General features: G+C 36.6%; 1 protein-coding gene across 1 annotated transcript in view; it reads left to right on the top strand.

Moving 5' to 3' along the window:
• The first annotated feature begins 8,946 nt into the window (after nt 1–8,946).
• Nucleotides 8,947–15,298, top strand: part of LOC108317054 (cytohesin 1 interacting protein) — a 28,801-nt gene continuing 22,449 nt past the window's right edge. The window contains exon 1 of the mRNA XM_017547227.2: nt 8,947–9,188. Coding sequence (XP_017402716.1) covers nt 9,015–9,188 — 174 coding nt within the window. The 5' untranslated portion in view covers nt 8,947–9,014. The remainder of the gene's footprint in view (nt 9,189–15,298) is intronic.

The raw sequence follows: 15,298 nt of genomic DNA, 5'->3' as shown, positions 1-15,298 counted from the left end.
TATCTTTCACTTAGCTCTCACCCATGTACATTATAGCTTTCATTGAACAGAAGTTTTTCTTGTTTACATTGCTAATGCTTTCTGGGCTCTTACATATTGTTAGGAAAAGCATTCCCAACCTGACTCTATTAAATATTCTATATTTTCTGCTATTCTTTTATAGATTTTAAATTATTTTTACCTTTCTAACTCCTTAAGCTGCCTGGAAATTACTATTATATTGTGATAAAGAGCTAAAATTTAATTTTTTTCAAATGAGTTCCAGTCTTATTTGTTGGAAGACATACTCTTTTCCTAATACATTGAAATAACTTCATGGAATAATAAATTCCTACATATGCATGAGTATGTTTTTGGTGTCTGTATTCTTTTGACAATATTATATTTGTAGACATTATTTTAATTGACGTTTTCTATTTGACAATACAGTTCTAACCCATATAATATTAAAGATAGTTTTCCCAATGCTCATCCTTACCTCCAATTCTTGCCTTTTTTATTTTCAGATTTTTCTTCGCTAGTCTTGTGCACTTTCTCTTTCAGATAAGTGTAAGCATATATGTTAAATTTTATAAACAAACAGGCAAGCAAACAAACAAAACCTCCATAGAGGTTTTGTTTTACTTGCAGTAAACTGACTATTTTAGAACATTTGGGGATAATAAACATCTTTACAAAAAGGGCTCTTCTCATATGAGAACATAGCATAACTTTTCCTTAGTCTAAACTCTAGAATTTTTTTTTTTTTTTTGAGACAGAGTCTCACTCTGTCACCCAGGCTGGAGTGCAGTGGTGCAGTCTTGATTGACTGCAACCTCCGCCCTCCAGGTTCAAACTATTCTTCTGCTTCAGCCTCCCAAATAGCTAGGACTACAGGTGTGTGCCACCACGCCCAACTAATTTTTGTGTTTTTGGTAAAGACAGGGTTTCACCATGTTAGCCGGGCTGGTCTTGAATTCCTGACCTCTGGTGATCCATCTGCCTCCACCTCCCAAAGTGCTGGGATTAAAGGCGTGAGCCACCATGCCCGGCCTTAGAATTTTCTTCATAACATCTTAAGAATGCTTACTAAGTTCATTTCAGTTTATGACTTTTTGGCTGTTTTGATGTGTTTTTCTCCCATTCTTATAAGTTCCTTTGTAATAAAATAATATTGTAATATAACATATTAACAAATATATAACATAATAATTGCTACCATGTAAGAAACTTGTTTCTTTATATTTGTACATTGTCTTTTGAATGCTATAGTTCAGAAAAATTCTTACCATGTTTTTGTTCTTTATGAATTGTCCTGGAGAGTCTAGTTATGAAGCCATATAATCAACAAACTTGACAGTTTTGTTCTGTTCTGTTTCTTTATAAATTCTATACCTTTTATTTGTGATGTACTGTCAAACTGTGAAGAGTGATGATTGTTATGGTCATCGTGGTCTTCCTTCTTAAGATAATAAAAGCATTTACTTGTTTTTCTCTTTTTTTTTTTTTTTTTTTTTTTTTTTTNTTTTTTTTTTTTTTTTTTTTTTTTTTTTTTTTTTTTTGAGACAGAGATGGAGTTTTGCTCTTGTTGCCCAGGCTGGAGTGTAGTGGCACGATCTCGGCTCACTGCGACCTCTGCCTTCCGGTTTCAAGCAATTCTCCTGCCTCAGCCTCTCAAGTAGCTGGGATTACAGGCACCTGCCACCACAACCGGCTAAGTTTTGTTTTTTAGTACAGACAGGGTTTCACCATGTTGGCCAGGCTGGTCTCGAACTCCTGACTTTGTGATCTGCCCGCCTTGGCCTCTCAAAGTGCTGGGATTACAGGCGTGAGCCACTGGGACTGGCCCACATTTTAATATTAAGGTTAATGTTTGATGGGTATTTCTGGTAGATACTCTTCATTATGTTAAGGTATTTTTCCTTCTATCCCTAGCTTACTTGGAATTTTTAAAAGCAAAAATGAATCTTAATAGCTTCGACATCTATTACATTGAATTTAATTTCTTTTTAATACAGAATTTAGTCATTTCTATTAATATTTTATATCCTTATTGAGCTGTTCTTGTATCCTGGAGTATGTCCAATTTGGTTGAGAGGCATTATTTTAACACACTGATTGATTCAATTTGATATTTTAATTAAGATGTTTGTATCCACATTAATAAGTGAGATTGGCTTAGTTCCTTCTCTCCTTCTCTCTCATTCTCTCTCTCCTTCCCTTTTTTCCTTCTAATCTTCTGTTGCCAGTTTAGGATCAGGTTAATTTTATAGACAACTGGTTTTATGGTCTGGAAAGATTAATGTAAGAATTATCTATATCTAGAAAATTTGGCATAACAATGGTAAAATAATCTGGGTCATATATATATATATATCTATATATATATATAGATATTTTTTTAAGATGGAGTCTCATCCTGTTGCTCAGGCTGTGGTACAGTGGTGTGATCTCAGCTCACTGCAACCTCCACCTCCCGGGTTCCAGCGATTCTCCTGCCTCAGCCTCCTGAGTAGCTGGGACTACAGGCGTGTGCCACCATGCCTGGCTAATTTTTGGTATTTTTAGTAGAGACAGGGGTTTCATCGTGTTAGCCAGGATGGTCTTGAACTCCTGACCTCGTGATCCACCCGCCTCAGCCTCCCAAAGTGCTGGGATTACAGGCGTGAGCCACCTCGCCTGGCCTATATTTTTTTTAAAGGATAGATCTTTGACTACTTTTTCAATATCTTCTACAATTTTGGATATACTCAAGATGTCCATCTCATGATACACATACACACACAGTCCTATTTATAAATATTTTATTTTCTTGCCTAAGGTCATGCTCTTTGACTCAAAGAGATTTGAATGAACTCATTTCAACAAATTATTCCTATATTCAAATAGAAACAGCCCTCTTCACTGACACCAATTTCTATTGGGTGTGACTAATATAATTCATTTCATGGTTGTTATGGCAGCAAGATAAAAATACATATACATCAGGTTAAAAATAAAACTGAATGAAAATTATCTATCTCTCACTATATAACTTGATCTTGACGTTTATTCTTAATTGGACATATTCTTATTTTATTAATTAAGTAACTTTAAAAAGAAAAATAGCTACTTCTTTTTTAAAGATAACAGTCCTCAAAGAAGGAAAATACTCCTGGCAATAAGTTGTCAACCAATCATATATTTCTCTTAAAGCCTTAATCCTTCTTGGAAAGGCATCTCCATATTATAGGACAATTCCGTTAGCACACAAAAGTTTTTCATTCTAATTGAGTTAAACTCTCTCTCCCTTTGTCTTAATAGGTTAATGAACAAAATATTGTTTTGAATGAAATTTAGACAAATCCAGAATTAGGGGTACTTTAACTATTGGTTATCCTGGTTACTTTGTGTTTTGTTTTAAAGAGATTTTGTACTGTTAGGGTCTTATCTCTCTAAAAAGGAGATAGTCTGTAGAAATTGGGGAACTCATTCGAGGGCTGACACTTCTTTTTAACAGAGGGATTCAATAGTCTACTGTTCTTCACACTCTATGTGAAGAGTCTTTTCTGTCTTCTATAGGCCTGTGTTTTCATTCAGTTTTATTGTTTAACCTGATTAAATCATGTGGCATGAATAGGAACACAATATAAAGCAAAGCAATTACAACTGCTGTGGTTGATGTCAGGGCTGAAAATCTCAGAATCCCCCTCTCAAGTCTTCTTTTTTTTCCTCTTTTTCCCTTCTTTCCCAGGTAATTCAAAGGATCTCCTTACATTTTCATGAGTACAGTTTTAAAATCATTGCATAGACTACCTCTTAAGACTCAAACAATCCTGATGCATTCACAGAGCATTTTGTATAGATACATGGACAAGTCCACGGGAGAAGCTGCCTTTTAAAACCTGTGCACATACCGACTGCCTCCAAGTGGCCCCAATACTACTGTGTACCTTCAACCTGGACCCTCTTAGAGAGCCGTCTCTGCCATATGCCCAACATGCTCAAAGTACTCTCCCTATATCTAAATAGATAAAGAAGCAAATGGAATTTTAAAAATGCAGGTAATGATGTTTCTACATGATAAGTACATCAAATAAATGTGTCTACTTTTACATTTAAAAGAATGTTGAAATTATCTTACTGAGTTATTTCATGAAAGACTGATCTAGATAATCTATTTAAAGCCCTAATTGAATTTATTGGCTTAATCCCTTGAATGATATTGCAATCTACCCATAGCTTCATGATTTGATTGAATTAAACTTGAATCAGTCAGAAAATTGTTTCCTTGCACTTGTACTAAAAATGGAATAGATTTGATATACTGCTATGATTTATATTAGGTTTAAAGTTTTTCTTTGTGCTGTTTTAAATATGCATGTCACAACTCTAAGCTAATATTTGGTTTATATCACGTTAGGATTTCTAATATAGGGTCATTATGACCTTTGTTTCTGTTGTTTCTCTTTCCTGAGCTGCCTATTTTTCAGGGCCAGTCCTAGTTACAGATTTTTAGTTTATCATTTTCTGAAGAAGGCTATTACTCTCTGGGGAGTAGTGTTCATAATCCCAGTGACCCACACTGAATGTTTGGGGAAGCTGAGGACATCTGTCTACCCAGTTCCATCACTCAAATAAGGTGGTACATAGGACAGAACAGTTTTCACAGTTAGTGGATCCTTATCTGTGAGAGTAACCTTACTAAATTAAATTTACCTTATATAAATTCAAAGGCACAATATTCAAATATTGTCTATGTGACTTTAACCATCTCCTACATCAGTCCAGAGAGCCAAATAAAAACTTCCCATCCAAATAAAGGCAAAAGGCCAAAATAAAACAAATTAGCAAAGCAAACCAAACAAAATCCTACGATGTTCCAGGAAGCCAAATAAAATCTTCTTGTGCAAATAAAGGCAAACAGCAAAAATAAAACAAACAAAAAACTCAACAACTATCTTAAGATCAGAAAGGCATAGAAGAAATCTCATTTTTTAAGCAACCAGTTACTCTTCTTCTATTTCTAACAATGATGTAGAAATTTCAGACATTGGCTCTGATGATGGTTTTCAAACACATCTTGCTATTTGCTGGTAAGGAATTCACATGTAGCCTTCAGACTTCTCTAGGGCGGGCAAGAGCACCCTTGCTGCATGTGGAGTCATTTGGTAATGAATAGGGCTATTTATATAGAATTAATGTCATTTCCTTTTTCGCTTTTCCTTTTGAATTCTTGTTACTTAAAACAAAATTCAATAGATATAGCTTATTTTATACCATGTGCCATGCATGGACAATTCTGTCTCTTTTTTTCCTGCAAATATTTGTTTTAGATAAATGAACACTGAGGTTTAGAGAGTATATTCGTCAGTTCAAGCCACCTAACCAATACGATAGCATAACAAATACCATACACTGGGTGGCTTTAAACAATAGAAATTTATTTTCTCACCGTTCTAGATGCTGAAATCCAAGATTTAGGTACTGGCAGATTGAATTCCTGGTGAGGGCTCTCTTCCTGGCTTGCAGAAGGCTGCCTTCTTGCTGTGTCCTCACATGGTGGAGAGAGAGCCGTCTGCCACATTTTGTTATGAGGGTACTAATCCTATCAGGTCTGAGCCTTATCCTCAAGACTTCATTTGACCTTAAATAATTAATTAACCTCCTTATAGGCCCTATCTCTAATATAGTCACATGGAATCTTAGTGCTTTAATGTGTGAATTTTAGGGGAACAACTCAGTTCATAGCCTTTAAAGCAGCAGAGCTAGGATTTGAATCTAAGTAGTGTGACACTGGAACCCTGCTGTCAACCCTCTTATAGCTGCCTGAGATTTTCATGAATGATTATAAGGTTAGCTCAGTTTGTTTTGCAAACCTTTCCACCTTTCTTTCAGTGTTCCATACTTTAAGCATATTCCTCTCACCTGACTGTACCAAATCTCCATGTTATAGGCCCTCAGTGCTCATCTCATTTGTACTAAAGATTAATTCCTTCCAAAGGTATTTGCATATTTATGAACAAAATGTCCCAAATGAGAAGCATGCCCCACATAACAAACATTAGCTTTTAGAAAACATGGGAGACAATCCCAGCACTTTGGGAGGCTGAGGCAGGCGGATCACGAGGTCAAGAGATCGAGACCATCCTGGCCAACATAGTGAAACCCCGTCTCTACTAAAAAAATACAAAAATTAGCTGGGTGTGGTGGCGTGCACCTGTAGTCCCTGCTACTTCGGAGGCTGAGGCAGGAGCATTGCTTGAACCTGGGAGGCGGAGGTTACAGTGAGCCACTACACTCCAGCCTGGTGCCTGGCGACAGAACAAGACTCTGTCTCAAAAAAAAAAAAAAAAAGAAAACACGGTAGACATATTTTTAAGAGACTCTCTCCTCATCTTTCAGATCACCCCTTAATGAAATTGTAGCACTTTGGAGTATGAGCTTGTAGTACATATATTTCCTACCGATTTATTTTTTTCCTTATTAATACCACAGAACACTATTGTTTAATTCATTTTGTTTAATATCTACTGCTTCTACCTTTTTCTTTTTATTAACACACATTTATTGAACAATTTTTATATGTAGGATATAAAGTATACATTTAAAGATAAAATATGTCCCTTGCTTTCAAGGAAATTGGACATTAGCAGAGAAACAGAATTGTATACAATTAACTATTGCCCTAACTAAAATATATTGAATGTCAAAAGAAGGATCTGAAAAAAAGATATGACATTTCAGAGAATGAATCAGATAAGAATATAAAATGATTTTTATTTTATTTTACTTTGTGAACAGTGAGATACTCCCGAAGCCTTTTGAGTACCTAAATAGCTTAATCTGATTCATTTTCAGAATCACCTCTCTAAAATAAAAAGGAGACTGAAGGGGAATAATAATTTTCCTAAGGTAAAGCCTAAAAGAAAAGAGATGTTGTAAACAGTAGAACACCTTTGTAAGTCAAGGATTTGATGTTTGGAAGTCACATTCCTCTTGAAAGATTACTATTTATCCACCCTTTCTCACAAGGCACACTGTTGATCAGGATATTATTAAAAATATTTAGTGACTGGCATGACACAGGTGCTGACAGAACAGGGAACTGACCAATAAAAATAGACAAGGTCATACATTTGTAATTAACAGGTGTGACCATATTGATATGGGGTGGCTGGATGTCAGAGCTGTTTTTTGACCCTTGTTTTGTATCCAGGGATCCTATGATTTGAAAAATTTTAATTGTTAAACACATTTCATTAATTAATAAGTAAATTATTTTCCAGTTTCTTAATTGAATGATGATCTATGAGTTACATCAGCTTAAGATTAGTATAACAATGAATTGGTACAAGTTTAGTAGTATTTATAAAAATGCGGGTGTCAGTTGGCTTAAGTGGGTGACCTTATATTAAGCCAATGTATAATTTCATTTGGCATTTAAAAATATTAAGAATATGAAAAATGTTTGCATAACTTTATCAAATTCCTAGGAAATTGTGGATAGCTGTCCTCCATTAATAATGTTGATTTAAGTTACATGCCTCATAGCCTAGAAAGGCTTTTAAAATAAATTTCTGTTTCTCTCTTCCTAATACACACACACACACACACACACACACCCCACATATACATGTGTACATAGCTGTACATATCTATAAGTATAGATTTTACAAGAATGTCTTTGTAATTGATATATTCTTTGGTTGCCAAGGTATGTACCACTCCCTTTTGCCTTACACATTTATGTTACCCACCTGGCTTCTGAAAACATATGTGCTTTTATTCCCGATTTAGATATGTTTTTGGTAATAACACTTTGCCCATGTCAAAATTCAATTTCAGTATAATGATTCATGCTGTGATAGAGTTTTTAAAATCTATACTTGGCTTCTACTTTTGAAGCACTATTAATTCAGATTTTACTATTTATATTTGGCAATTTCTGCTTGAGTTGAATTCACCTTCACTTCCAGTACACACACATTCCATTTTAGTTCAAAGATTTTCTAACTCTTTTAAATTCTAGTATTGACCTTCAGAGATTCTAAAAAGCACATTTGACTTTTTGTGCCATATAAAACTTCTCTTTTTAACTTTTGTTTCGATTCTTCCTTTTACTTGCCTCTCCTACCCCTCCACTGAAACCAGTTCTTTCAAAACTACCTACCCTCAACCTCTGCCAAAGGAAAAAAAAAGCATCTGTGATCTTGAGTGCTTAGTGATGGTGCCCTTGACCCATATGCACATGCAGGGACCAACAGGCAACATTCTTTTGCCACCTTGGTTTGCCTGTTACCTTTCTGCCCACTCCTTTCCTCCCCTGGGACAACTTGCTGATGCTGCCACCAAGTCTTGTTGAAGAAATGGCAACATTGTACCCTAATTGTGCTGGCTCTCCCTTCCCATTGTAAAGATCATGGGTAATTTTAGTAAGGACAAAGTAGTAAAAGGGCAACCAGAAGAATGTTGAATGCTTACAAGCCCAGTGGCAGATATAATGTCTTTTTGATGAACATTAATGATCTAGGGTATACTTCAGGGAAAGCACATTACAAGGACTTCGAGAGAGAACATTATGACCAGCACCTGTAATTCTTGCTTATTTTCACAAGAACTGAATGTCCTTGTGTGCTGACCTTTGCATTGCATTGCTAATGTTAAATAAGAGAATGAATGAAACAAATGGTAGTATTTGGGGATGTTTTTCTTTCTTTTTTTAAGAAAAAAATGGCAGTTGGTGGTGTGGATACGCTTGCCACAGAACATAAAAGCATAAGAGTTCTGGCTGTTTGAGGGGAAAAAAAAAGTTAATTTTTTTTTTCAACTGTAAAAATTAGCCAGGTTCTCCCAGGAGCTTAAAGAAAAAAAAGCTTTGAGAAATGGGAGTGAATTGCAAGAGATGGTTTGTGTAACAAGTTCCTCAAACCACAGAGGTCACATGGGCTCTTTCTGCTTTGCTACTTTTGATTACTTGTCAGAGTTGTACTTTTAGCTTCCCCCACCTGCAAGGCCACTCAACCATGTGCTAGCTGGAGTGATCTTTATTCACAATGTCTTTACAAAGGCTCCTGCAACACAGCAGCAATGGCAATTTGGCGGACTTCTGCGCTGGGCCAGCCTATAGTTCTTACCCCACACTCACAGGCAGCCTTACAATGGAGGATAACAGAAGAATTCAAATGCTGGCAGACACAGTGGCTACTCTGCCTCGGGGAAGAAAGCAGGTATGGTTGCTGTTTTGTACCCTTTAGAGTGTTCATGTTCTCTTGAGAGTAGAATGATATGTTTGTCTGACTTCATACTAATAGTGATATTTTAGAGGCTTTGGAATTAGTGGCTGATTATGTGGGTGGAGGAGATGAGATGCTCACAGAGCTAGGTGAAACAGTCTGAAGACTTGAGACCACAATCAAACTTTTTTTCAAGGCAAAAATTAAGATTGTTTTTCTCATTTGAAGAAGTGCTCAGATAAAATAAAAATCATTAAGCATAACAAACTTGAAGATGGTTTATATAGATGCAACCAGTATGAGAATTAATGATCTTTTCCCCATTGTGTCTCCACTGATTCTTTCCCTTCCATCCTCACCCCAAATCCTTGATGGTCATTTCAGTTCATAAGCAAATAAGAGATACGTTTTTGAGGACAAATTTTGTTGACTAAGTTAATTATCTTCAGCTCTAGGGCTCTGGGACATGCCTCATGCTATTGGAAAGGAAGATTTTTTTTTTTTTTTTTGGTTGGTTGATTGCCAGATTGAATATCAGCTTACCACTTAGTGCCTATGGGATCTTGAACAAGCCTCTTGCCTCTCTGAGCTTCAGTTTCCTTTTTTCTAAAATGGAGATAATAATAGAACTACCCTTATTGGGTTCTTATGTTGCTTAAATAAGGAACTGTGCAGCGCTTCACACAGTGACTGACATTCAGTGTGTGCTTATTAAATGCTAGATTATGCTATTTTAGTATTTTTATTGCAAAGTTTGTCTCTAGGGATGAAAACTCATTTGGAAAAATCTATGTCTAACTGAATTTATTTTGATTTTTTGTTCTTCAATTTCTAACATGTGAAAAAAAATTTTAACCATAATACCTCTTCAGGATTTTCCTATACAACTTGCCCTAAATTCCCAGGTACATATTTGAATTTCAATATAGCATTTGTACATAAAATATTTAGAATTGCCATAGAGCAAGAATTTTTGCGCTTAAGTCTTGCATGTACATCATGTGCTTCTCTTAAGCCTTCTAAATTCAGGATTAGAGAGGTATGGCATAGTGGGAGAGACATGGTCTTTTTTCAATGATGTATATAGCTGATTCCTTGGTATTTTTCACAATGAAGATAAGGGCATAATTTTCCATGATTTGGACTATTGATTGTTCTCAATCTAAAAGTTTGTTTTTATTTTACAAACTTTAATGTGATGATGAATGTTTTATCAGTCTACAACCTGTCTGAAAATAAAGCAACATGAGAAATGCCGACACCTTTATTCATTTTTCAGATATAAAGCAGTCAGATTTTCTTTACATTTGCCATGAAGCTATCACACTAACTGTGGTTCACTTGATTAGGCTATGATTTTATTTATTTATTTGTTTTTTCTAGAGAGAGTGGGTACGTTTTGAATCGGGGTGGGAACTTTCCATGCTCTATGTCCTCCATTCCAGCAACCTCACTCATTCGATCTACTTTCTAGCCCATGCATTTCAATGCAACAGATGGTTTCTGAGCACCTACAAGGAGACGGACATCATGCTAAGTGTAGGAGGGGTAAAAAGGCAAGAAGGGAATGTTTCCTGCCCATATACTGTTTGCAATTCAGTAAGCAGAAAGAATGGATGTCACGCAAAGTAAAACGACATGCATACTCTCATCCAAGTGAAACATCTTTAAATACAGCCTTGGAGATAGATATTCCAGATATTGAAGGGCATTCCAGAGCAAAGGAGAAATTGAAGCTGAGGCACAGATCCTAGTGCATGGAGGACTTTTTTTTTGTGTAACAGCACAATATAAGGTGTGTCAGGAGAACCTGGTTAGTGTATTGGAGGTGAGAGGAGACCTCAGAGCTGGGCTGCTTTACAGAACAGTTGAACAACTTCCCCTGAAAAAGCTGGCACAGAGGGCCTCTGACTGTGTTTGAGAAGTAGAGGATTTCAGGAACCTTGCTCTAGAAATGTGGTGGATTAGTGAGTAGAGACTAGTAGTGAGGGAGGAACTTTTGCAGTAGTTGGAGAAGGAGGAAACGGGGGAACAGAAAGGAGACTGAAAGACTTTAATATGAAAGGGACTAAGATGGAGGAGTCACATCTGTTTTTAAGCCAGGATGAAGATAGCGTGAACTGAAAGAAGGCAATCAGTAGGAGAGGCTGATTATCAAAGGAAGATAGAGAGGGATTTTGGCATAAGAAATACACGTGTGTGTATGTGCATATGTGTGTATGCACACAGGCACACACACATCCCCATACAAATTAATATATGCAGATGCTCTCATCTTTTCTAGGTCTTCTTATTCCCCTTCTCTCAAATTCTTTCACGTGGTAGACTCCTCCTATTCAAATGGCTTTTTCTTACTGTTGTGAGAATTGCTTTAAAAAATAGCAAAACAAAACTTCTTGTACATGATAGTTCTGATTCTGTACAATTATCATCAATGAGACTTGATGCAAGTTTATCCCAACATTTCACAATCTTCCAAATGGATGTTCATTTCCTTTAACTGGTTTTTAGAGAATAATCACCCATTTGGCACAGACTAAATTGCAGGCAACAAGATCCTTGTGAGGCAATCACATGAGCAGGTGTTTCTCGTGTTTCTCTGCCTACTGTTATTTTCAACACTTTCAGGGCTGACGTCAACAGCTCATACTTCTTGTTATTGTTGGCTTTGGTTTCTGCAAAGCTATATCTGGTTAGCTTTAGTTTCAAATTAGTCTTCAGAATCAATTGGGTGTTTACACTCAGAATTATTTAAAAATAGATTTCTCTGTGTGCATATTATCTCAATACCTGTACTTGTAGGAAGTGTCAGACACCCCAGTATGGCTTCTACTTGGGAACATAGTTTTAGGGCAAAAAAAAAAAAAAAAAATCTCTGCAATGGAAATCTCTGTAGGACGGAGACAGGAGGAATTAAGGACAGTCTCTATCAATTATGTCAAAGGAGTAGTGATTGTGTCTTACAACCCACTCTCATAACAGTAGTATGTTGCTTTTGGAAAGCAGTTTTTACAGAATGCTATATTGAGAACCAGGGACTGAACAAACAAATCCACAAACTTTAGTGGTACCACAGATTGACTCTCTTTTCCTAAATTTCTTTCAGTTATCTCATTATTACTAAATAGGCAACTTCTGGAAGGCTGATTTCATCTACAAGTTCAGTTAGGGAGTGTGTGCTCTGTTCTGGGATGTGTACACTGCTGGGCTGGGTTCCGCCCTGCAGCGGCTTTCACAGTGTGTCTGGCAGCACACCCATCAGGTGCTGTAACTCCAACTGTCCTAAACTGCGCCAAAGGATTTTAATCACCTCCTGACAATTTTAGGTAGAAAACTTTGCTAATTTCACAACAAAAGACTTTATTCTTCAATCCATATTGTGGCATGCTTGGTCAATATCGAACAATGTTTCTTGAAGAGGTCTGTGAGCCCACAATCAGACCTTCCTTGGAAATGGGAATATTGTATTTAGGTTTCTCTGGGCACTTAATGTTAGGAAATTAAGTTCAGCTCCATTATTTTGTTGCATCTTTGAAGAGCCTGCGGAGCCTTAATATCCTAATGCTCCTGACTTAAAAGGGGGTGGGGGTTGCATGGAAGAATTGGGGAGTGAGGAAGGCGACTGGAAAGGGAGAAGAACATATAATTTTGGGACCTTTGAAACAAGCAACGATGACAAAAAACTTCACTCCTGAATCAGTATCCTCTCCCCAGCACCCTCCCCACCACTTTCAGGAAATGAGAATATAGAGTGGGGGCCAGGTGGAAGTAACCCGCTGTGACTTAGCCCCAGAAGTGGCTACAGTGTTGAACTTTGAGCTTCTCTACCGAGGGCTGGCTACCTGGCTGAGCTGCTGACTACTCCTATCTTTCAAAAATTGACAGCTGAAGTATTTGGTCTTGGTTTCTCACTGAAGAGGAATGTGTGGAATCACTGCAGAGTAGAAAAAATTACATTTTGAATATTAATGCCTGAACTTTTAAGTCATCTGACTAAAAACAGAAGAGTGATTATAAGCGCAACGCTAGGTATCAATGTATTATGGTTAGCAAGGAGTTAAGAAGCTTTGTCTATTCAGCAGTCATAATTGAATGTGTAGTTTGCAAGCCTGCCAAATTGCTAAACCTAGATTTCTCATATTAGATAATGTGTAATAAAAGACAGCTGTTGCCAGCATATGCTGTGAATTGCACACCAGTTCCTCATTCATGATTTTTGGTGCCATCAGTACAACCCTTAGAAAAGGTTCTGGCTGGGAGGGTTGACTGGGGAACATAGACCTCACTGGTCAGATTCTTGAATAGGCTGCTCACCCTAGGGAAAGGTGTGCAGGAAAGGTGTGCACTGTCTTTCCCAAAGTGCAAAACCCTTGATAAGACCTCAGACACACTTCATTTCACTTTAGGCAGGTAGTTTGGCGTGTGAGCTAGGTTGGACCCTGGGAATATTCCTTTCCACATCGCCTGAGTCTGAGAGCCCAGATCAAAAACAAGTAGGCTTTGTGTCAAGATGTGGCACATGTCAGAGAATTTGATGGTGCTTAATTTATTTAAATTGTTTTTTTGTTTAAGTATTAGGTGCTTGAAACAGCCTTGCAGCCAATACAGAATAGAAACTAATTTATAATTTGACTTAATCTGACTTTTGGTGTTGCTGATAACCCAAATCAGCCAGTCCACAGGAATTGAACATCTGATATGCTTCTCATGTTGTGCTAGACAAATATTTTCATCTGTAACTAGTCAATTAGCTAGATAGAAAGGTTAGAAGTAGAGTGGTGGGGAAGTCTCTGTAGAGGTTTCAGGTCTGTCCTGTGGATTAAAAGATTTTACGTTTGAATCTATCCAGAATGACTTTTGATTCAAAAGACAGATTTGATGAAATCTTGAAGTTCCTAGTAGATGTATTGATTTCTGGCATAGTAAAAGGGCATTTAAAATTGACGAGGCTCAAAATTTTGCTAATAATTTAGTAATTCTTGTCACCATTCATCCACTTAGCAGCCATGTACTAAGGCACGACTATTTTTGTTTTCTATTAGTACTTTTTCTACACTTTTTGTTTTGGATTGAATTTTTTTTTGCTCTTGTCTGTTTTATTTCATTTTAGATATTTTTGAATTTTAAAATTTATATTTATTTAGTTGATAAATAATAATCATACATATTCATGGTATACATAGCAATGTTTTGATACACGGAATGTATGGTGATCAGATCAGAGTAATTAGCATGTCCATCATCTCACACATTGATCATTTCTTTGTTTTGGAACTGTTCAATATCCTTCTTCTAACTATTTGAAACTAGTACATGATATATTATTGTTAACTATAGTTATCCTACAGTATGGAGCACTAGAACTTATTCTTGCTATCTAGCTATAATTTTGTATCCTTTAACAAATGTGTCCCTATCCATTTCTTCCCCCTACCCTTCCCAGCCTCTAGTATCCTCTGTTCTACTTTTTACTTGTATGAGATCAACTTTTTTTAGCTTCCACATATGAGTGAGAACATGTGGTGTTTAACTTTCTATTCCTGGCTTATCTCACTTAACATAATGTCTTCCAGTTCAATCCATGTTGCTGTGAATGACAGGATTTCATTCTTTTTTATGGCTGAATTGTATTCCATGGTGTATATATACCACATTTTCTTTATCCATTCATCTGTTGTTGGACACCTAGGTTGATGCCATATCTTGGCTATTGTGAATAGTGCTGCAATAAACATGGGAGTGCAGATGTCTCTTCGATATAATGATTTCCTTTCCTTTGGATGAATCCCAGTAGTGGAATTGCGGGATCATATGGTAGTTCTATTTGTAGTTGTTTGAGGGACCTCCATACTGTTCTCCATAGTGGCTGTACTAATTTACATTCCCACTAACAGTGTGTAAGAGTTCCCTTTTCTCCTTATCCTCACCAGCATTTGTTGTTTATTGGCTTTCTGGTAATAGCTATCCTGACTGGGGTGAGATGATACCTCACTGTGGTTTTAATTTCCATTTCCCTGATGATGAGTGATACTGAGCATTTTTTCATATATTTGTTAGCCATTTGTATGTCTTCTTTTTCTTTCTTTCTTTCTTTTTTTTTTTTT

This window comes from Cebus imitator, unplaced genomic scaffold, assembly GCF_001604975.1.
Source record: "Cebus imitator isolate Cc_AM_T3 unplaced genomic scaffold, Cebus_imitator-1.0 Scaffold10, whole genome shotgun sequence".
NCBI classification, from domain to species: Eukaryota; Metazoa; Chordata; class Mammalia; order Primates; family Cebidae; genus Cebus; species Cebus imitator.
The sequence above is the reverse complement of the archived record's forward strand: the minus strand, read 5'-3'. Positions and strand labels throughout refer to the sequence as shown.